This window comes from Pipistrellus hanaki, assembly GCF_964339955.1.
Source record: "Pipistrellus hanaki genome assembly, chromosome: 21".
Lineage (NCBI taxonomy): Eukaryota > Metazoa > Chordata > Mammalia > Chiroptera > Vespertilionidae > Pipistrellus > Pipistrellus hanaki.
The window spans coordinates 2,541,770-2,564,352 of NC_140523.1; the positions used below are offsets into that span (position 1 = coordinate 2,541,770).

Consider the following 22,583-nt stretch of genomic DNA (forward strand, 5'->3'; position numbering starts at 1 on the left):
CACCTGAGGATATTTTCCCATTGATTTTTTTAAATATATTCTATTGATTTTTTTTTTTTTTTTTTTTTTTTTTTTTTTTTTTTTTTTTTTTTTTTACAGAGATGAAGGGAGAGGGATGAAGAGTTAGAAACATTGATGAGAGAGAAACATCCATCAGCTGCCTCCTACACACCTCCTACTAGGGATGTGCCCGCAACCAAGGTACTTGCCCTTGACTGGAATCCAACCCAGGACCCTTCAGTCCACAGGCCAGTGCTCTATCCACTGAGCCAAACTGGTTAGGACTCCATTGATTTTTTTTTTTAAGCCAGAGTGGAAGGGATAGGGAGAAACTGAGGGAGAGAAACATGAATGTGAGAGAGACACAGCTACTAGTTGCTTCTCACATGTGTCCCAGCCAGGGCTGAGGATGGAGCCCGAAACTCAAGTATGTGGTCTGGACCAGAATTGAACCTGGGACCCTTCAGTCCATGGGCTGATGCTCTAGTCACTGAGCAAGACTGGTCAGGGCCACTCCTCATGTTAACGTATCCTCGTTATTGTCGCCTGCACATGAGCAGTAGAGTTTGAGCATGGTGAGGCAGAAGGGAAGTGGTGGGCGGGGTTTGGGGCACCACATGGGTATAAAACCACTGTCTCCTTTCCCTGCACTCTCATCTCTGAATGGCCCCTTTGCTGCATCAGCTGATCTGGCTGTGCCCAGAGCATCAGAGAAGTCCAGGTTAGGTGCCGACCAGGCTCAGGTGAGAAGAATAAGAGAGGACTCCTCTCCAAGGAAAACTTCCAACACCAATGTGACAAAATTGGGTCAATTGTTTTTTTTTTCATCAGAAACTGCACTATGAATATTAGGCAGATACTTATGAAACATCAAAGAAAGATGGGAAATTGTTTGCAAAACCAATTTTCTACACTAAATATGTGTGTTTATATTGGGTTATTGAGAAAGAATATTAAACTCTGGCAGAAAAAAAAATCAGTGCAGAGAAAATAGGCACAACAAATATTAATGACTCCCCCCCCCCCCCCCGATTTCCAGAGTAATTTATGATCACTGTAGAAAATTTATAAAATGGAGAAAAGTATGAAGAAAAATAAAGAACAACCCAGTGTGACCATCCAGGGATAACCACTGTTTGCATTTTAGATATCCCCTTTCTACTTTTGCATTAACTTAAAAATAAACAGAAGTCCATACGTAATGATCACTGACTTTTATGCTCCCATTTTACTAAGTGCTTGAGAAACAGTCATTCGACTCCCATAGGGATGCCTTGCTGGGGTTCTTTTTCCAGCACTAAGAAGGGTTCAGCAATCTGGAGAAAGGCTATGTGTAGATTAATAGGAGTCCAAAGATGAAAGATAGTTTTGAAAGGTGTTGGAAGTCAGAGGAGCCTGGCTGAAGAAGCCAAGCTTTAAGTTCCCCTTGTCACAGGACCCCTTGCTTTTTATTAACACAATTTGTCCTAAGGCAAGATGGAGACTTACATATCAGAGGGTAGGGTTTCCTACAGAAGCATTGTCAGACTGGGGACTAGTCTATGGCTGTTCAGGTGTTTGGCCATTAGGAGGCAATACCATGCAGATTAAGATGCCCTGAACTGCCTGGCAGTAAACAATCATCCTATTCAGATTTGGGGGGAATGCCTTTAAGCCATTCCAACAGGTGATAATATATGTGACTCAGCCCTTGTTGAGACCCCAAGTTCCATCAACCTTTTGATGAAACTCTTGCAATTATGACATGCTGGAATTGGCTCCTGGCATCATCTGACAGGAAATCCACTTGGGGCCAAGGGTCCCTCTCCTTTGGCATGTTCTGTGCTAAGATCATGCATGGGTGGATGCCCCCATCAGACCGATCATGGTGGGCCAGCTGGGGGGAGGGGCTGCAGGAGGTTGGCTGGCCAGCCTCACCCCCATCTCATAGTGACTGGTCATTCCGGTTGCTTGGCTTTTACATATATAGATATTGTGTGTATGTGATGGAAATACTCTATCTCGGTGTGTCAATGCCCACCTCTTCCCAAGGTTGCCTTCAGTTGTGAGAAGGGCGGGTGGCTTGAAATTGGCCATGGCAGGAACAGGTAATTGACTGGGTTCCGACCAGACTAGATAAGGTGGAAATCAAGCGGGGAAGAAGGTGTCCCATCCCCTGGGAGTTTGCAATCCCACCGAAGTGTCGTGAAAAGGTGGGCGTGCAGGAGGAGCCGCACTGCACTGGACCAGGAGACAGACAGACAGACAGCTCTCAGCTCGGAAACTCCTGTGGGCAAGTCTCATGGCCCCTGGGTCCCAGGGTTTTCCATGGTGGGCACCCTGAGGGGACAATCCTTTTCCTTCCTCTCTGCCATCTGGTACCTGACCTTGTGTTTGGGTTCAAAACCACCTTAAATCCCTGACTAGAGTCTGGCGGGGGAGGGAAGGCGGGGGGGGGGGGGAAATCCCAGGAAAAAAACAATTGCTCATCTCCTCCTCCCCTCCTCTGCTCTCACCTCCAACTCATGCCCACATCCCTTCCTTCCGACATCCCTTGCTGTTAATCCCAGAAACATGGAAAGCCATCTTCTGGGCATATTACTTTCCTTTCTTTAGCTCATACACAATCTTGCTGTTTGCAAAAGCTACAAATGGAATGCAAATGTGTCCATTTACTCTTCCGGGCTGATACTGCTAGGATTCTGATAGCGAAGGGAGAACGGAGAACAGGGCGTTTTGTGAGAACATTCTAATTTAGTGTCAATTTCAAAAGAGAAGGCAGGTTCTCTCCGTTATGGAGGGGCAGGAATACAATAGCCTGTCCGTCTATTCCGACTATGATACTCTACCTCCTGACACCCCCACCCCGGACAGACGTGGAACTATTCGTCGCTCCAGCTTCACAGAGAAAGAGAAGGCATTGCCACTCTGCAGCCAACCTTCTAAACTGCTTTCTGAGTAAGTCCCGGGGTGTTGGGTGCTGGGTCAGAATGGTAGATAAGAAAATTATTATTTAAACATTGAGCTTTTCCCCCCACTAGACTGAAAAGACTCGTCTGTGCCATGTGGGAAGATGAACATTGAGATGGATGCTACGGTCTCACAGATACTGAAGGGTGTGCAGTGAGCTGAGATAAACGCATCCCCTAAATCCTGACCTGCTGGAACTAAGGGGATACAGTCAGAATCATAGGAGGTGCCTGTTACAAATCTATTTAAAACTGCCCATCCTGAAGGCAGCGGGATGGATAGAAGCAGCCATTACTCCAGCGGGCACAGCCTGGGGTTCCAGCCACGGCTGTGTGACCTCAGGCAACTCAGGGAACCTCTCTGAACCCAGTCTCCACCCATCTATCAGTGGAGACCAAGATGAGTGCCTGGTGCAGGGGAGTAGGGAGGAGGAGGGCGGAGAGGTGCAGAGTGTCTGGCAGTCACCATCTCCACCAAAGTTGTTGGCCCACCTCCCGTCTGAATTTGAATCCTGCTGACACGCCTGGCGGCCTGAAACCGCCTCCTGGCCGCGCGCTGGGGGCTGTCCCCAGGTGCGGGCCTTTGTGTCGGGAAAACTTTTAGAGAAAGCGGGAGGCACGGGACAAAGAGCTGGCGGAGAAGGGCGTCTGCCAGCCAGCCAGGCGGGGTACGCGGGGCGGTGCTCGGTGCTCCGTACCTGGGCGCACGCGGCTCCCCAGCTCAGCCCCCTAGGCTGGGAGTGGCCGGCTCCAGCCACGTCCCAGAGCCCCCCAGGAGCTGGAAGGAGGCACGCGGGGTACCCCGAGGCGGGCGGCTGGACATCGGAGGGGCCCGGGTGGGCGGAGGCGAGCAGAGGCGCGGAGCAGAGCTGTCAAACTGCGCGCGGAGCCCCCACGCGGGGCGGGGGAGGGAAGGGAAGAGAAGAAAGGGGAGGGGAGGGGGAGAGAAGGGGCGGGCGGGAGCCGAGGGGGAGAGGGAGAGCTGGCTCGCCTCGCCTGAGCAACAACCCCTGTGTGCCGCTATCGCAGCTGCCGCCGCCGCCGCCGGCCCCGATCGCCGGGAGCGCGGGGTGTGTGCCCGGCTGCGCCCAGCTCCCCGCTCCCCGCTCCGGCCCGCACGGTCCCTCCCGGGGGCGCGAAGCCACCATGCAGCTGCAGTTCCGGAGCTGGATGCTGGCTGCGCTCACGCTGCTGGTGGTCTGCCTCATCTTCGCGGACATCTCGGAGATCGAGGAAGAGATCGGGTAAATAGCTGCGCCCGGCGGCGGCGGGATCCGTCCCTCCCGGACTCTCCGCACACGCCCACCCCATCACCCCGATCCGCTTTGTGCGCGCCGCGCCCCCCTAGGTGGCGGGCGCTTGTGGCCAGGGTGGCCGCGCCTTGGGCCCGGGACGGTTTGGGGAGCGGCGGGTGGGGTGTCCCCCGGGCAGCCTCCAGCCGGCCGGGCCCCCTGTCCCCCTCCCCTCTCCGGAGTGTCCACGCGCGATGTCGCCGGGGAGTGTCTGGGGCGGGCGGAGGGGCCGGGAGCAGAGGAGGCAGGAGTTTCTTTGTCTCCGGCTCCGCCGCTTTCTCGCCCTGGCAAAGTGGGCAAGGGACGCGCGGGGATCTGTGCGCTGGGGGAAGGGATCCCCAGACCGGCGGAGGGCGAGGGCTCTGCATGGGGGGCTCCCGGGAAAGGGGAGTGTCCCCGGTAGAGAAAGACACACACGCGCTCTCCCCGCGGTCCGGAGAACCTGGCGTTGGGGTGCGCGCGGGGCTGGGCTGAGACCCCCCGCCCTCGCCTGGCTTTGGAAGCGCAGCGAACCCACGGCGCCCCTGCACCCCCCGAGCTCCCGTGCGCTCTCCCCGCGGGAGACCGAGACCTTTCTGGAAAGTCTATGTCGCCGCCCGGTGGTCTTCGGGGCCCCCTGGCGCGCGGTCTCGCCCCAGCGTTTCTGGGGATCTCTCCAGAGAGGGGCGCGGCGGCGAGCCCCTGTCCTAGCGCGGACACCCCAGCCGTGGATCCCGGAGGCTGATGCTCGCACCCGCCCGGCAGCCTCCCGCACGCACGCACGTGGGGCCCGGCCCCTCTCTGCTTCCGCGCCACACAAAGCCGCCAGCCCGCAGCGGGCAGGTGGGGGGGGGGGGGCAGCGGGGGTTCGGAGGGGCCCAGAGCAGAGCTACCCGGCCCTGTGCCCTGAGACGGCGAGTTCTCAGCGTGGGCAGAAGGTCCCTTGCTCCAGGGGGCTAGTGCCAACCCTGGCATCCGTGCCTCTTGCGCCCCTCCTTTGTCCCATTTGTAGTTTCATCCCATCAGCACGGAGTGGAGAGCCTGCGGTTGACAGTTTCCTCGAAAGGAAAATTAATGCCAGTCTTAGGCCGAGAATGCCCACACCCCATGGACCCACACCTGGGGCCGGCGCCGCTTCCCGTTCTCCTCTTTCCCCCTGCCCCTGTCCATCAGTGCCACCCCAGGACCCCTCCTGTGAACCCCACCGCGCTTCCAGAACCCTCTCTGCCTCTTTCTCCGCATCATCCTAGCTTTCCCCCACCACGGAGCTCCGAAAACTTTCACAGATGCCGCCGAGTTCATACGCGGCGCGCCAACAGCTCCCACCCAGACAGGGAAGAGCTTGCTGTGACCGCTTAACTCCACAGCGTGGGTAGGAGGGGAAACGGGCTGGCCACCTTTGGGGTGATGGGGGTCCCACTGGGGAGGGCCTTCCTCTAACCCCCGGCCCCCCACTCTCCTCCCGGATGTCGGCTCGGCCTGGCCCAGAGCACTCGCTGACCTGGGCATGTGAGAGGGCGGGACCAGCGGCTGCCCATTGTTCTGCTATAAAATCCTAACGAGTGCTGGGTGTGCATGCGGGCACCCCTCGCTCGCTCGTCTGTTCGCTGAACTTTTGTGAAATGCCTTCTACATGCGGGGGACTTCTGATTTTTTTTAATGCCATCAGGTCATCACTTTGCACGTAAAGCTGCACTTTTCTGCCAGGTGTGTCGTAACGCCCCCATTCCCTACATCAGGTTGTTCCAACAGGCCAGCCATAAGCTCTAAGGCCTGAGCTAAGAAGGGTGCTTGCATATCTATTTAAAACCCGCCCATCCCACATGGCTCAGTGGTTGAGTGTCGACCTAGGAACCAGGAGGTCACGGTTCAATTCCCGGTCAGGGCACAGGCCCAGGTTGCCGATCCCCAGTAGGGGGCATGCAGGAGGCAGCCGGTCCGTGATTCTCCCTCGTCATTGATGTTTCTGTCTCCTCTCTCTTTTCCTCTCAGAAAACAATAAAAAAATTTTAAAAAGTATTAAAAACAAAAGGAAACAAAACCCAGACTGTTTTGTGCTATGAGTATGCCCCCAGGACCTGTTTCATTGGGGGCGGGGAGCCCCCATTTCATTGTGAGGGAGGTCCCCTGCCTGGGAAAAAACTGGCAGCCATGTCGACAGCCGAGAGCGAGGTAAGGGGCACCTTTTAGAGGCCACGTCCAGTAGATGGGAAAGGAAATGACCTTTTCTTTGCGTCGTGACAGCCAGACACTCTCTAAGGAGCATGCAAATCTGCTCTCAAGACGATGCGACTTTTTTTCTCTCTAAAGTTCCTTCTTCTCTCCAGTCCCGAATACTTCACTCAGATAGAAACACGATTGGGGGATAAAACAGGAAGGAAAGAGACTCTGGTTTTTAACTCGCTCGTTCCAAGTCCTCATTGCCAATGGATTCTAGCGTCACATTTACATTGTAAATAGGTGTTCGGTTTGGAAACCAATTCGCCACTCGTGGTCTCTGTCCTGTTACGGAGCAGGGTTGCTGGGTTTTAAAACTGTTTGGGTCTTACTCATTGGGGATGTTGTAAATTGCAAGTTATAAATGCTTCTCAGAGTCAGTGGAATTTGGTAATTTAAAATGATAAAATTTTAAATTTTATAAATTTGCTTGGAGCACAGATAATACACAACCTAGCCCCTGCCCCCCCGTTCCATTTTCCTGGGCTCCAGCCATCCATGCCACATGGTTCCCAGTTCCCAGAATGCACCGTGGCTTCAAGCTTCCGGGCCTTGGCACACGCGTTCTTCTTTCTGAAAACAACCTCCTTGCAAAGCATTCTCAGACCCCGCCCCACTCCTTCAGAATGTCTGGGGTAGCTGTCCCTCCTGTATATACCCTGAGCACGCCAGTATCCTATGGAAATGGGCTCAACAATTATGGCTTAATTTTCCTTACCCCCAGCCCCTGGTGATAAGTATATGGTTTATTAAACGAAGCCCATAAAATATCATTTGGATGAACTCGGGCCTAGGACATGACGAAAACAAGCATTCAGCCTTCTGCCCCACAAAGGGTGATGCTATTCTAATAGCAATTAAACACCCTGCACCTGCTCAGAACACAGGTTTTTTAAATATATTTTAATGACTTTTTACAGAGAGGAAGAGAGAGAGAGAGAGAGTTAGAAACATCGGTGAGAGAGAATCATCCATCAGCTGCTTCTTGCACACCCCCTCCGGGGGATGTGCCTGCAACCAAGGTACATGCCCTTGACCGGAATCGAACCTGGGACCTTTCAGTCCACAGGCCGACGTTCTATCCACTGAGCCAAACCGGTTTCGGCCGAGAGTCCTTTCTTGCCCGCACAGCCTCGCTACCCTCCTCCTGCCAGAGCCCAAGTGCCAGCTCTGTCTTTATCACCTGACCCACCCCCATGCTGGCATTAAGAGCAGACTGAACTCGGGGCCAATCGTCTGCTTGCGAGGGCTGGTCCCCAGGAAGGAGGCTGCGAGTCGGGTGTCTGAAATACTGAGGGCGTGAGACATGGGAGGCCAGGTCTGCCTGTGTCATCACAAAGATACTCTTTATTAAAATAGCACTTGCAGGCTGGGTTTTGATTTTCCAATGCTGGTCACACCAGGGAGTGGGGGTGGGTCGGTCAAGACTTGTGGCAGCTGTGTGGCCCCGAGACAAGCCCGGAGCCTCATCTCTCTCAGCAGAAGTGAATCAGACAGACAGATGGAAACCTCAGTGACAATGCCTGAGGGAGGGGCTGGGACCTGAATGCCATGGGCGGGTGGAGGGAAAGGGGGTGCATTGGGAGACAAGCCATCTCCCCAGAGAAGCCCGGGGTGAGATGCTTAGGTGCCATCAGTGCCTGACTGACTGCCGGTCTGGGGCTTGTCCTTAAGTGCTGGGATTAGTCACTCTCCTGGGTGGCAGCTGGGCCGGTGGTAAATGCTCCCCGGTGGCCTGAGATTCGTCATTCGGCGAGGAAACTGCCTGGTGTCCTGACGGGACCTGTTTGTCCCAGGGTTTTCTCGGCGTCAGCTGTCTCAGGCTTCACGCTGGCGCAGGGGACTGCTCCAGCTGGGGAGGAGAGACAGCAGTGGCCCCAACAAGACGTGTCTATTAGAGGTCGGTGGGACGGGGCTCCGCCCGACATGGCTAGACAGGAGTCTTGATTCACCCAGTTCCCTCCTGGTGTGTGTGGGGGTGTTTGAGTTCTGGAATTTCTCTGGGAGAATGAATGAATGACGCTCTAGCCATTCATTCACAGAGTTTCCCCGAACGCTTTTTCTTATTATTGTCGGACGCACTGGGCTCTGCTTCCTGGTCCCTCAGTGAGGCCCCCGGCTACAAGTCCCAGCCTCCGTCAACGGCTGGAGGTTGAATGACCCTGAGGTCGGTGGTCCCCAGATGCTGGTCTGCATACGGGGGGCGATCGCAGAAGAAAAAGAAAGAAGAGAGAAGGCACAGTGCAGCGAACAGCAAATATGTTGGTTTCAAGTTGCCAATCGGGCTGTCCCGAGAACTGTTCCGTATACTGAGATGCCGTTCGTGTTTCCTGGAAGGCATGGATGCCCGTTCTTTCCTGAAGGAGGGAGCTGGCAGATAAATCTTGTGATGGCCTTGTTAGCTCAAGAGGTTGGTTAACCTGTGACTCCCCGACCCCAATTTTCTGGAAATATTACTGACCCCTGAAATCCAATCGTCTGGCTCCGAGTCAATCTTGAAGAGTACCTCACCCGTCTTTTCCCCACGGAGGCTGTCAGCAGGAATTACAGCGATCATTTTTGTCCTCTCTGCTGTGTGCGAGGCCATATCCTAAGCCCTTTGGCTATATTCGCACCTGTCACCTCCCCGGCCACCCCCGGGGTCTGAGTTACTGTCATCGTCTTGACGCAGGTGAGGAAGCTAAGGCACAGAGCAGTTAAGCAACTCAGCCACAGCCACACAGCCAGGAAGTGGCAGTGCTGGGGTTTAAATCCAGGCTCCAAAGGATGAGAACTGTCCAGAGATGACATCCAGCGGGGAAATACGCATGCTCGGATTTCCCAAGGACAGAGCCTGCAAACACGAAGGTCCGTGGGAGAGAGAAACCTGGAAGAATAACACCAACAGGCTGAAGGGGGCAGAGCTACAGCCGGACTCTGGCATTTATTTAACTATCGAGAAAGAAGTTAAACGCCCAGGCACACTGCAGCCTCCTTAAACATCTCTTGGACTCTGCCCACGGAGGTGGGGGCGCTTGCTGTCGGGTATCCCCATCTCCGATTTCAAGAACAAGGTGTTGGCTGTGCTCGCAGGAGCGGCAGCCAGGATTAATTCACGCCTTTCTCGGTAAATGTCAGCGGCGCTTAAATAATGAAGGGAGGAAGCATAAGCTCTCCGGAGAGAATGAGTGGGTAAACGGATAGCACGGATAGCACGGCGACTTCTGAATACTCTTCTGTAAGCCCGAAGCTTGCGCGCAAGCTCCTCCCACCGCACCGCTGCTTCCGGAAGTTTGAGAGTCCCTTCACGTGGACGCTAAACTATCCCCTAATGAGCATGAGGAGCGCCTGGCAGGTGCCCAAGACACATTGATTTGAGAGTGGGATTTGGGTTTTAACAACACACAACGTCCATGCATTATTTAACTCAAAAAACTGTGTTAATACCAAGAGGCATGGTGGGGAGGTGAGTGGAGGGAGAAAAAGAGGAAAGGACAAAAACCTGGAATTAGAGAAATCATCACATTTTTTTGTGATGCGTCTACTGGAACGCACTTCCTGGAAGGGGCCCGAGCAGCCGACCCCGGAAGTTAGAACCGTGGGGAGTGCGCATGCGTACTTTTTTGTGGGCCCTCTGTGAATGCTGTTGGCCTGCCTGCCTGCCCCCACTCAGTGGAAGGACCCATTGGTCTCCGGAAAGCCTAAACCCCATGGAGGGAAGACCTGGATGGAGGTCAAGGGCACTACAGCCCAGAGCACCCCTCCCTCCCAGATCCAGGGTCCCAGCTGCCCCTTTCCTTACCACCTGCCTCCTTTAGTGTTTGGTTCAAGGGTGCACCAGAGTTTTTCATATATTATTTCACACCTTTATTATAAAACCCCTGCAAGACCCACTTTATGGACAAATAAACTGAGACGGTAAATTACGTGCTTAGTAAATAGATAGAAAAGAGCTGGGTTGTATCGAGGTCTAGCCACTCTTTCCCAGGTGCCGGGAGATAGCCCTGAGCACAGAGATGCTTCTCTTGTTGTCCCTCTCCCGATGAGACCCAGGAATGAGGTACAGCAAGGAGGAATCCTAACGAAGGGCTGAATTGATTACGGAAGATCTCTAAGGAGGCTGCAGCGTGCCTGGGCAAGAAACAACCTTGACCCAGGCTGGAACAGGAAGAGAAATCTCCAGAGAAGCTGGGCAGCAAAGCACTCCTTGGCCTTGGCCTTGGCCTTGAGTCCCTTGTGAGCTTGGCTAAGACGTGACCACTTCCACAGCCAAGGGCCCTCCTTCACCGATGGCACACACAGGAACAGTTCCCTAGAGTTCCGAGTGGCTTTAGTGACCTGCCCAGCCTGCTGTCTAATTCCAAACTCCACCCCCAGTTATGAGAAATGGAGGAATTGAGGGGGGGCGGACTCAAGGGGTGACGGAAGGTGAGAGTATGGGGGCCTCTTAGGACCCATCTGCCCCTTCGGATAAAGACAGCCTCCGGGCGGGATGGAAGCCAAGAACGTAATTGCATTTATTGTTGCCATTATTTTCTATTTAGGGCAAGGGATAGTGGTATTCTACTTAGGATGGTGAAATCAAGATTCCTTTATGATCAATTCATTTATGTTTCTAAGTGAGTCGATTTAAATAAAGCAAAGTATTAAGTCAATAAAGTAAAATTACGCAAACCAGCGAAGGCAGACCGGGAAAATGACTGAGGTCTACCCATTGCCGACAGGCTGGCCACCACGTGCCCCAGAGAGAGGGAAGCTATGACAACTCTTTGCAAAACTTCCAGAGAGAGGGAGCTAATCTCTTCCAGAAACAGAACCAGAGATAATTTCCCACTGTATCTGGGAAACTGCCCAGCGTACAAACACAGCATCCTCCAATCAAACCATCTTGTGGATGACTTACAAGACAAGGATGGCTCGGCCGGTGTTGCTCAGTGGTTGAGCGTCCATCTATGAACCAGGAGGTCACAGTTTGATTCCAGGTCATGGCGCATGCCCAGGTTGCGGGCTTGATCCCCAGTGGGGGGCATGCAGGAGGCAGCCAATCCATGGTTCTCTCTCATCATTGACGCTTCTGTCTCTTTCTCCCTCTCCCTTCCTCTCTGAAATAACAAACAAACAATATATTAAAAAAAAGAATGCCCAGTCCCAGATAAAGTTAAGTATGGTTATCAGGGTGACTTGTGGTTCTACACAGGCTCCATGGCCTGGCACACAGGAGCCAGAGGACTGAGGGATGTGGCCAGAATTGGGAATGAGCCACACTGGCTGCTAGCCGGCTGCAGCAATCAGGCCGATAACAAGGAGATCCATCAGGGTCCGCAAGCTCCCCACTCCCCTGGCATCACGGAGGGTTTTTAAATCAATGCTGGTCTCGCTGGCTTAATGGTACCTAATCTTACCTTTGGAAGCTGGGGCATTGGGGAGCTGAGATCAATTGAGATAAAATAAAGTACAACGTATTGACTTTGGGATTTGGGGTCTTCATCAGAGCCCCATTGTGTGGTGTTGTTTCTATTTTCTGTCTTGGAACTCGGTGGAGGTTAGCCACCGAGGACTTGGGGCTGGGCTATTGCCTTTTGTTCTAGTTTGTGGGGGTTTTTTTCATCTTATTCAGATGGTTTTTTGTAAGGGAAGAACCCTCTCCTGCCTGTTTATCGCTGTATACCCAGCACGTGGCACCTGCCAAGTGCTCCATGCCTGTTTTTCACGGGCAGCGTTTCAGGGTAGCTAGCACCCGCCAGGAAAGCATGTCTGTTTCCACCATACCAGGCCCTCACAATGCCCCAGGAGGAAAAAGGGCACCTGCCCTCTGTGACGGGTCCGTGGGCTCCTGTGGTCATCACAGAGCTGGTGGCGTGAAGTGCACCTGTTGCACCGTGCACAGGGGTTTAGAAGCTCTGTGCTAGATGCTGGGCACACGCAAAGATGACCCAGCACAGAGAAGGTGCCCGGACGGGGAGAGAGTTCTCGTGTGAGGATGGAAAACGAGTCTAGAGTTGGCGATCGGGGCTTTCCAGGTGACCTTAAGGACAAGCTCTAGCTCTCTGGGCCTCAGTGGTCCCATCTCTGAAATGAGGGCGGGTCTCTCTAACGCAGCGGTCGGCAAGCTCATTCGTCCACAGAGCCAAATATCAACAGTACAATGATTGACATTTCTTTGGAGAGCCACATTTTTTAAACTTAAACTTCTTCGTACGCCACTTCTTCAACATAGACTCGCCCAGGTCGTAGTGTTTTGTGGAAGAGCCACACTCAAGGGGCCCAAGAGCCGCATGTGGCTTGCGAGCCGCGGTTTGCCAACCGCTGCTCTAACGCATCACAACTGGGCACCGCCCTCCCTGAGTTTCCCTGTTGAAAGGGGAGTGCAGACTCGCTGGAAATAGCGAGTTCTTTTGTTTGCCTCTAACTTCCTTGCCCTGAAATTTTAAAGCAGGGCAGCAAACAGATGCTGATCTATTTTCATCCATCACCTGCTCTGCATTGAAAAAGGGTGGGGAGGTGAGGGGATTCACTAACCGAGGAGGAGGGCAAGCTAACCCACTGAGCGTCTGCTCCAGGCCAGGCCCTGCGATAGAGGCGTTCACACCCGCAAGACAGCCTCTGTGGCATCGCTATTGCCGCCGCTTGGCACCACCAGGAGAACGGTGGTGTTACAGCAGGATTGGTGTTCCGGGTAAAAATGGAACCATAAAGTGTTGAGAGGACATGATTTAAAATAATGGACTTTCTGAGCCAGAGGAATATTAAAGACACCCTGAAAACTTGAACCCATACCTTGGAGTCATTCCTCATGCCTCAACCTATCCAGAGGAGGAGGGCTGTGCAGGGCCACCCTGTGGTAAGACCTGGGGGGAGAGGGGGGCTCTGTTTACTCCGAAGGTGTTCTGGTTTGGATTATAAATTACTAGAGGCCTGGTGCATGAAATTTGTGCACTGGGTCCCTCAGCCTGGTCTGTGCCCTCTCACAGTCCAGGAGCCCACTGGGGATGTCTGACTGATGGCTTAGGCCCACTCCCCAAGGGGAGTGGGGGGGACTAAGCCGGCAGTTGGACATCCGTAGCACTGCCATGGAGGCAGAAGAGGCTCCTGCCACTGCTGCTGCACTCACAAGCCACGATCCCAGCTTCTGGCTGAGCTGCGCTCCCTCCTGCTTGAGTGTCTGCCCCCTGGTGGTCAGTGTGCATCATAGCAACCTGTTGTTCCACCTTTTGGCCAATTAGCATATTAGCCTTTTATTATATAGGAGGATTGGGTCCCACAGGTTACAGGTGACAGTTCATGGTGAGAAAGGATCAGGACTAAGCCTGATGGGGAATGTTTGCCATTTGATGTGCAGTTGCCCATAAGTGCTTTTATAGAAAGACAGGCGCAATCGGCTGGAACCTGACCAAAGTCCTCAGTTCTCACGGGTGTTTTCTGAAGTTGAGCAGAGGGGAGAACCCAGGGTGGACCGGCACCTCTTTGTACCACGACAGAAGCTGACTGATAAGCACAAGTTTGCTGAGATCAAAGCAAATGGCTGAATGCCACCAAGCTAATATTTCACAGGAAGGAAGAGAGGGTGGCAGAGCAAGGAGCCGGGCAGTCAATAAGCTGCGCTCAGTGGCAGAAGAGAGATGACCATGAGCTTGCTGACTTCACCCTCCCCGTTGGCACCTATGGAAGCATCCATGGAAGCCCTGTTGCCATGGAAACACCACTGTCAAGGCTGCAACCTACACTCTATCCAGTGCTCTGTGCCCAGCACCATTTCTGTGTCTATGAAGTTCAAGAGCTTTGGCGCAGTGATAAGATTTGCTCTAGAGGAAAAGGTGTCTCGGAGACTGCTAGGCACAGGGATAGAGACACCAGGCCTGACCTGATGAGAAAGAAGTTAGTTGAGTGGGTGGAGCTGGAGAAGACTAACACGTTGGCGACAGGCAGGGGTGGCGCTGGGACTAAATCTAACTTCGGTGCGAGCACCATGCTATAAAGGAGCACTTTTGCTGCCTCTAAGGCTAACACTGCTCTGATGTTCATGGTCACACGGAGTCTCCTCTGGCCCGGGAAGCCCTGGGGCTGACCCGAGTGGTCTATGGTGAAGGAGCCAGAACTAACCAGATAGTCCCAGCCCCCGAGTTAGAAGGCAAGAGCTCCACCGTCCCCAGGTGAGCCAGGGGGGACAAAAAAGAAATATTGAGAATTGACTTGACGTGTGAAGAACCAATGATGCTCTGGGTAATTAAGAACTAGACTTAGGAGTGGCAAATTTGAGACACTCAAGAGTCACAGCATCCTTTCTGTTGTCCAGTCATCTAGCTGTGAAGTAGGAGAACACTGCCTGTTGCCAAATAGTTTAAAAAGACATGTAAGTCTATCAGGGAAAGACAGTATATGTGTTTACACACACACACACACACACACATACACACACACACACACACACACACACACACAAAATATCTACAAGTATGTGAAGCCTATAAAAAAAATCCAGACTCAAGACATCAACCTCCCCCAGAGTGTTCTCATTAGGTCACATCATTCCTTAAAATACGCAGCTTTCCCAGACTTCAGTTGTTCCTTTGGACCCCACCAACGCCTTGACTCAAAGGCTAGATTGAACTTTAAAAAACAGAAAGTAGTAACAACGAGAAAAGTACGAAGAAGTATGTCCTCAAACCACACATTCTCTAATCGGCAAGAAAAAAAATGATTTCACATAAAGTAAGGAGCCTCACCTACAACTTTTTAAAACCAGTGCCCAGGGCACAAAGTGGGCAAGGTACGAGGGTAAGATGGAGTCACCCGTCCCTTGGCCCCGTGTGATAGCCAAGCATCGCGAGACTATCTGGCCTTGGAGTCCAGGTCCGGAACGGAATCCAACAGGACTGAATGGATGGTTGGCCTGGAAAGGGCCTCCGGATGCTTTTACTCGAAAAAATGTATCCTCCAGAGCCATGGTCGGCAAACCGTGGCTCGCGAGCCACAGGCGGCTCTTTGGCCCCTTGAGTGTGGCTCTTCCACAAAATGCCACGGCCTGGGCGAGTCTATTTTGAAGAAGTGGCGTTAGAAGTTTAAGTTTTAAAAAATGTGGCTCTCCAAAGAAATTTCAACCGTTGTCCTGTTGATATTTGGCTCTGTGGACTCATGAGTTTGCCGACCACTGCTCCAGAGGAACGTGTGGAGGACCCCGTTAGTCACCCACCTCCTGCTCCCCAAAAAGTGACACCACTTAATATGATTCCTCTCGTCAGCAAAACCCAAACCGCTACCACATTCGGTTGCAGGCACCACTGAGCCATCTGGCTGCCTCTGTTGAACTTCTGGTGTCTCGAGTGTGGAATGTAATGTATAATATCTTGACACATTGGATGGAAAACCAGAGACTCTGGGAGCAGATTCAGAGACATGCTAAGGAGCAGTGTCTTGTGGGGTGGCGCAGGAGAAATGAATCCCAAAGGACTCTGTCTCAGGACCCAAGCGGAAGTCTCAAGGGGAAACCGGAAGTCTCAAGGGGAAACGGTGGTGTGGATGAAACTATGTTCAAGCGGCAGGCAGAGGAACATCTGGGAGGTCCCGTCCCTGAGAGATGTTTGGGTTTGTGGCCGGGTCGGCATGCTGCCCATCTTGGAAAGGCCAGAGGGAGGTCTCTGGGGCTGGCTGCGGGATCTCCCGAGGACCGACGAGGGCTGTGCAAAGAAGAGCTGTGTTTATAAATAATGCATTTCCTTTGTCTTGCAGGAATTCCGGAGGCAGAGGTGCAATCAGATCGGCCATGAACAGCTTACATAGCAAATCTAATAGGTTTGTAAATTAGATTTTGTGTTCATTTGTTTTTGCTGTAAGGCAGCTATTAATCTGCTTCTCCTCTTGGCGGGGCGGTGCCCTTCCTACTTGGCAAATAGATCTGTTTTCTTTCACGTTGCCTTTGCATTTTCCTAATCACTTTGGGCAGGGGGCGGTGGGGGGGGAGGAGAACTGTCCATAAAAATGGCCATGAAATGGCCCAAGGTCTAGAGCAGGGGTCTTCAAACTACAGCCCGCGGGCCACATGCAGCCCGCAGAGGAGTCTGATCCTGCCCGCCAGGTTTTTTGGGCAGTGAGCGCAGCAGAGGTGTTACAGTAGGAATTAGTAGTTCATATAGTCCAGCCCTCCAGCTCTCTGAGGGACCGTAATCTGGCCCCCACTTTAAAAAGTTTGAGGACCCCTGATCTAGAGGCTGCTCAGATGCTAAGAGTCACTTTCTGGACAAGAGTCCACCCACTTGGAAGCAGTAGGGCCACCAGAGAGCTTATTCGTAACTTGCATTTTTTTTGCTGAGCAATGGAGACTCGGAAGAGAATCGGGGCATTCACCCAGTTTCATTGTAGATCTCGCGTCCAGGACAATATGATGGAAAGTAAGGCATTCAGCAACTTTGCTGAGGCCCCTTACAAATATTAGGGAGTCAACTGAGCAATTCGAACCTTGATCATTAAACGCACATCCTACATTCTGAGAGTGTTTCCTCCTATGACAGTACTTGGCCAGGGGACAGCCTGGTGCGGGGCAGCGAGCAAATGCGTTGCAAGCCAACAGACTCTAGTGTCGCTGGGCTGGACGGAGTGCTGAGGACAGGAGGACACATCCACTAAAGAGGACTCTCGGTTCATTCATCCAGCCGTCTCTGTGCGACACCCAGCACATACAGCCAGTGAGCAGAGCCGGTCCCTGGGGCTATCTCATCCGTTCCCTTGATTTTTAAAGAGAGGAATACAGAAGCCAGGGACTCAAAGCGACTTGCCCCAGTCCCCCAGCGACAGAGCCAGGGTTCAAGTTCAGCGAGACCACGGCTGGTTAGGCAGAAGCCCATCCACGTTCGCGCTAGAAAGGAGAGACAAACGGAGTTTGACCGCTGTCCGTGCCGGCCTTTGCCTCTTTCTTTTTCCTGCCTTCATTTCCCGCGTCCCTCCCTCCATCACAGAGAAGCCTGGAGCCCTCTCCGCAGGTTTCTGAGCACATCTCCTCCGTGAGCATCCCTGTCACCATCCCCCTGCTGATCCTTCACGGCTGAGAGAGCCCGGGGCACCCAATATGCTCCTTTCAGAGGAGCAGCTCCCCAGATTGAATCTAAATTAAACCGTAAGAGGCCCCGTCAATGGTTACTGATGAGACTATCAGCCGGCCTCCTGGTGTTTCTATCACACGTCTGCTGGCGTCAGCTGCGGCGGAGCTTGAGGTCTTGGGGTATGGCAGCTAAGTCAGTGGCCCTGGGGGTCCCTGCTCCCTCCTGTGGCCCCCACGGAAGTGGCAGCACTACGGAAACACAGCCACAAGCACCTCCCACTGGAGCCTCGTGAGACAGCAGCCAGCGAGGGGTACGGGCCATTGGTGGTCCTTCCGGAATTCCAGAGCCTTAGCGCTGGTGTCTTCCTCTTCTATACCCCCTTCCTACAAATGGGAACTCTGAGGCTCAGAGAGGCCAAGTGATTTTCCCACAGTCACACAACTTGGGGAATCGGCAAACAGTCCAAAGGGTCAAGTCTTCCGTTCCTCTCACAGGCTTCCCGGAAGCCTGGATGCTAGGACTTGGTCAGTAACTCCTGACTCCTTGATTCCCTGCTAAAGTTGCATTTATTTGAACCCAAGACGAGTGATACCAGTCAGGGATGCCGAGGAACAGAGCTGTCTGGGGAGAACGCGCACAGACAACGTGCACCCCCCAAATCGATGTCTTCTCTCCCTGCAAATAGCACAATCGAGCACTGGGGGTAGACCCCCCCTTTTTAACGTGGAGGCTCAGGTGCTTGGTTTGGATTCTTCAAAGCTCCCGGATCAGATCGGGCCTCCCAAACCTGGCCATCGTGGTCGCTGGGAGACTCGGCCGCCAGCACAGACCAAGCAGCCTGGCAGGTGACCCACAAGCCTCTGCATGTGGCCGGCAGAGGCGGGCCAGCTCCTGCCTGCGGATGTAATTGCGACCTAGTTTCTTAGAGACCTACTGGCACAGATTTCAAGCCTCGGAACTGAAGCGGGGCCTCTGGAGCCTGCGGTTCCTGAACTGGGTGGAAAGAGGGTGTGCACCCACAATGGTGATTTGCCACACACACACATACCCCCACCACCCGCAGAGCCAGCCAGCCAGCTCCTTCATCCGTCCAGGCTCACGCAGGACAAAATTCACACGTGAATCCAGCAAACACTTCGTTATTGAGCAGCTGCTCTGGGAGGCCATTGGGGAATATAGAAATGAGGAGGGGTGGGGAATCCCCTGCTTATAATCTAGTGCAGTGGTCGGCAAACTGCGGCTCGCGAGCCACATGTGGCTCTTTGGCCCCTTGAGTGTGGCTCTCCCACAAAATACCATGGCCTGGGCGAGTCTACTTTGAAGAAGTGGCATTAGAAGTTTAAATTTAAAAAATGTGGCTCTCCAAAGACATTTCAATCGTTGTGCTGCTGATGTTTGGCTCTGTGGACTCATGAGTTTGCCGACCACTGGGCTAGTGGGAGAGAGAGACACAGCATCGAGAACTCTGGGACAAGGCATCTCAGGGACAAAGGAGGGATTGTTACAGATCTGTGGTTTTCTCCTCATTAAGTTTGTAAAACACCGCGATACTCTGCTGCTAATGCCACTGCTATCTGGAGTTTTGCGAAAGTAGCTTGGAGAAGTATTATTCTGACCGTGACTGGTAGGTTCCAATGGGAAGAAACACAGGGGTGGGAACAGGAGGGTCGGGGGAGGAAGAAAGATGGTTTATTACCCCCTTTCCTGCTTCCAAGAATGTGTGAGGCATACACCGCGGGGAGAACGTTTGTGCATTCTAGACTTCTTCACTTCTCCGGTAATAACTGCAATCTTGCTCTTCTGGAGAAGTCTACAGTCAAGCCCCAGCAAAAACAAAGCAAACGGACTTGTCGTTGGCATGCTAGCAGATCATATTTATCCCTCCCTCCCTTCTCCCTTCCAGAGCTGAGGTTGTAATAAATGGCTCCTCGCCGCCAGCTGTTGTTGACAGAAGCAACGAGAGCATTAAACACCACATCCAGCCGGCCTCCGCCGCGTGGAGGCATAACCAGACGCTGTCTCTGAAGATCAGGTAGTGGGAATCACCTCTCGGACGGGGGATGGGCTTGGCCTTCTCGGGCGCAAGCCGGCAAATTGCCACTCTCTATCATCCAAAGAAGTTGGTTTAGAAGGAAAATGTTTACCTCCCACCGAGGCAGGCTTCCTCTGTGAGCGGTGGATGGGAAATAAGAACCCAAGGCCGGCCCATGTGCGTGCAGCCGCTCCGCGGGGGTGTCTGGCAGGAGCTGAGGTTCAGGGTGGAAGGAGTGGGCTCTCAGCAGGGGGGCAGCTGTGAGACCTGGAGGTGGGGGAGGGGGACATAGAGAAGCGGGGGGGGGGGGGGACACGAGGCCACAGGTGACTTTTCCAAAGGGCCAGGGAAGAACTGCTTGCTTGGGACTGTTTGGCATCTGTGCCTTCCACTTGGAGAATCTTTGGAGAGCTCCGTCTCCCCTCCCCCCACATACACATACACATACACATACACATACACATACACATACACATACACATACACATACACATACACACGGCCCTAAAGCTTGAGTAGGCTGCCTTCTCCAAAACATGAAAATGAGAAGCCAGCCGAAACTGGTTTAGCTCAATGGATAGAGCGTCGGCTTGGGGACTGAAGGGACCCAGGTTCGATTTCGGTCAAGGGCATGTACCTTGGTTGTGGGCATATCCCCAGTATGGGGTGTGCAAGAGGCAACTGATCGATGACTCTCTCTCATCGATGTTTCTAACTCTCTATCTCTCTCCCTTCCTCTCTGTACAAAATCAATAAAATATATTTAAAAAAAAAAAAGAAAGAAAGAAAGAAAGAAAGAAAGAAAGAAAGAAAGAAAGAAAGAAAATGAGAAGCCATATCCGATCAGGTGGCCCAGGAGCTAGCATGACATCTGGTTGCAAAGACAGAGCTCCACGTTGCTGGAATGGGGACACGTAACCTAGGAATTCTGGCTTCAGCACTTGGGCTTATTGCCTTTGATATCGCTGCCACTGACTCAGCAAAGATGGATCAGCTAAATACAACCACTGGTCTCCAGGCATCGCCCTGGGGGCCCGGAGTGTTGCCATGAATCAGGCATGTTAGTGGGGAGACGATCGAAGCAAGGACAGGACAGGGCGGTGTGATGCACACAGTAGGCATCTTATAAGGAGTTGGAGGTAAAAAGATCATCCGAGGAGAGAGTACTTCATTTTGTAAGAGGACCAAAAGGGCTGGCCAGGAAAGGAGCAATGGGTTTTGAAGGATGATTAGGAGTTGGCCAGGAACGCCAAGCTGCGCTCCACTCGTAGGCAGACTGAAGAGCAGAGGTGCCCAAACCTGGACGCAGGTTAGTCACCTAGGGCCCTAGCTGGTTTGGCTCAGTGGATAGAGCGTTGGCCTGCCAACTGAAGGATCCCAGGTTCGATTCGGGTCAAGGGCATGTGCCTTGGTTGCGGGCACATCCCCAGTGGCATGTGTGCAGGACACAGCTGATCAATGTTTCTGTGATGAGCTCACTTGTGTCCTAATGGAGTCATTTCCCAGGGCAGTTTGCACACCTCGTAGGCAGTAGGCATAACCATAGCAACCGGGTTGGCCATCACCATAACTGGAATTTTCCATTAGAAAATTGAGGCACTGACTTTCTTGCCACCAAGCTCTCCAGGGACCCCTCCTGAACGGTCCTCCGGGCCATTTCTGACTGTCTCTGCCCGGAACCTCAGAGGGCATCTGAACTCAGTGCTCCCTGAGTGCTGGGCGCCAGCAGCCCTGCAAGGCGATGCTGGCCAGGAGACGCCGGGTTGGCGAAGGGCAGCTGGCACCGGGGAGACTGATCCTCAATGTGCGTTTGGTTTTCCTAGGAAACAGATCTTGAAGTTCTTGGATGCCGAGAAGGACATTTCCGTCCTCAAGGGGACCCTGAAGCCCGGGGACATCATCCACTACATCTTCGACCGAGACAGCACCATGAACGTGTCCCAGAACCTGTATGAGCTGCTGCCCAGGACCTCGCCGATGAAGAACAAGCACTTCCGGACCTGCGCCATCGTGGGCAACTCGGGCGTCCTGCTGAACAGCGGCTGCGGGCAGGAGATCGACACCCACAGCTTCGTCATAAGGTACCCGCAGCAGGGGCGCTGGATCGAGAGCAGTAGGCGTACCTGAGTGTTGCCAGTTAGTGAACCAGGTTGAACCAGGGCACACTGGTTGGGTTAGTCACAACCTTGTGGGTTGTGTACCAATTATACAGTGTGAACAGAATGAAATAAATCCATGTAAAATGGGGGGTGGGGGAAATACCTTGATGTCTCGGGTCTCAACCTTGGGGAACCTTTAAAAGTCCCAATGTCCAGACTGCACCCCAGACCAGTTATCAATCTGGGGGTAGGGGGTTCGTGGACCAAGGAGCCAGGTAATTCTGTTGCACAGTTAAGGATGGGAATTGCTGGTCTAGTGCAGAGAGGTAGGCAATCTATGGCCCACAGCCTATTTTTTATCAATAAAGATTTATTGGCACACAGCCATACCAATGCATTTTCATATCCTCAGTGGACGCTTTCTCACTACAACGTGTGTAGTTGGAAAGAGCTGAACTGTTGCAATAGTGTATACAGCCCGCAAAGCATAAAGTATTTATTATCTGACCTTTTAAAGAAAAAGTTTACCGGCCCCTGCATAGAGCCTGCTATAAAAGAGTAGTAAGAAAATCTCCTGGTTAGTCCAAGTTTGCAAAAGTCTTTTAAGTGGAAGGTCCTAGGCTACTAGGAACTTTATACCCTGGAGTCAAAATCTGGGAAGTGACAGAGCAATGGAGGAACTTGGGTTTTATATTTTCCCATCATTCTCACTGACATCGCATCTCTCATTTTTCGGTCCCTGGGACACACCTGGAAATCTTTACCCAGGGCCCTGACACCTGACCCCCATCCAGACAGACTCAGAAACAAGGCCTTGCTGTCCCCTGGTCAAAAGTAGGACACAGGGAGCCTCGGGTTTCATCCCAAACAGGGCCCCGGCCCTGGCAGAGCCGCTACCGAGTCTCGCGTTTCTGTCGGGACCCTTCCTGCGCAAAGAGAGCCTTGTCCCGGGCAGCCCCAGCCTCGAGCTCCTGGGACCTCGGGACGTGGGACTGGGCGGTGTG

General features: G+C 53.0%; 1 protein-coding gene across 1 annotated transcript in view; it reads left to right on the plus strand.

Annotated features, from left to right (window-relative positions):
* The first annotated feature begins 3,942 nt into the window (after positions 1–3,942).
* Positions 3,943–22,583, plus strand: part of ST8SIA2 (ST8 alpha-N-acetyl-neuraminide alpha-2,8-sialyltransferase 2) — a 28,399-nt gene continuing 9,758 nt past the window's right edge. The window contains exons 1-4 of the mRNA XM_084868997.1: positions 3,943–4,192; positions 16,142–16,204; positions 19,352–19,480; positions 21,304–21,561. Of these exons, the coding sequence (XP_084725123.1) occupies positions 4,095–4,192; positions 16,142–16,204; positions 19,352–19,480; positions 21,304–21,561 (548 nt within the window). The 5' untranslated portion in view covers positions 3,943–4,094. The remainder of the gene's footprint in view (positions 4,193–16,141; positions 16,205–19,351; positions 19,481–21,303; positions 21,562–22,583) is intronic.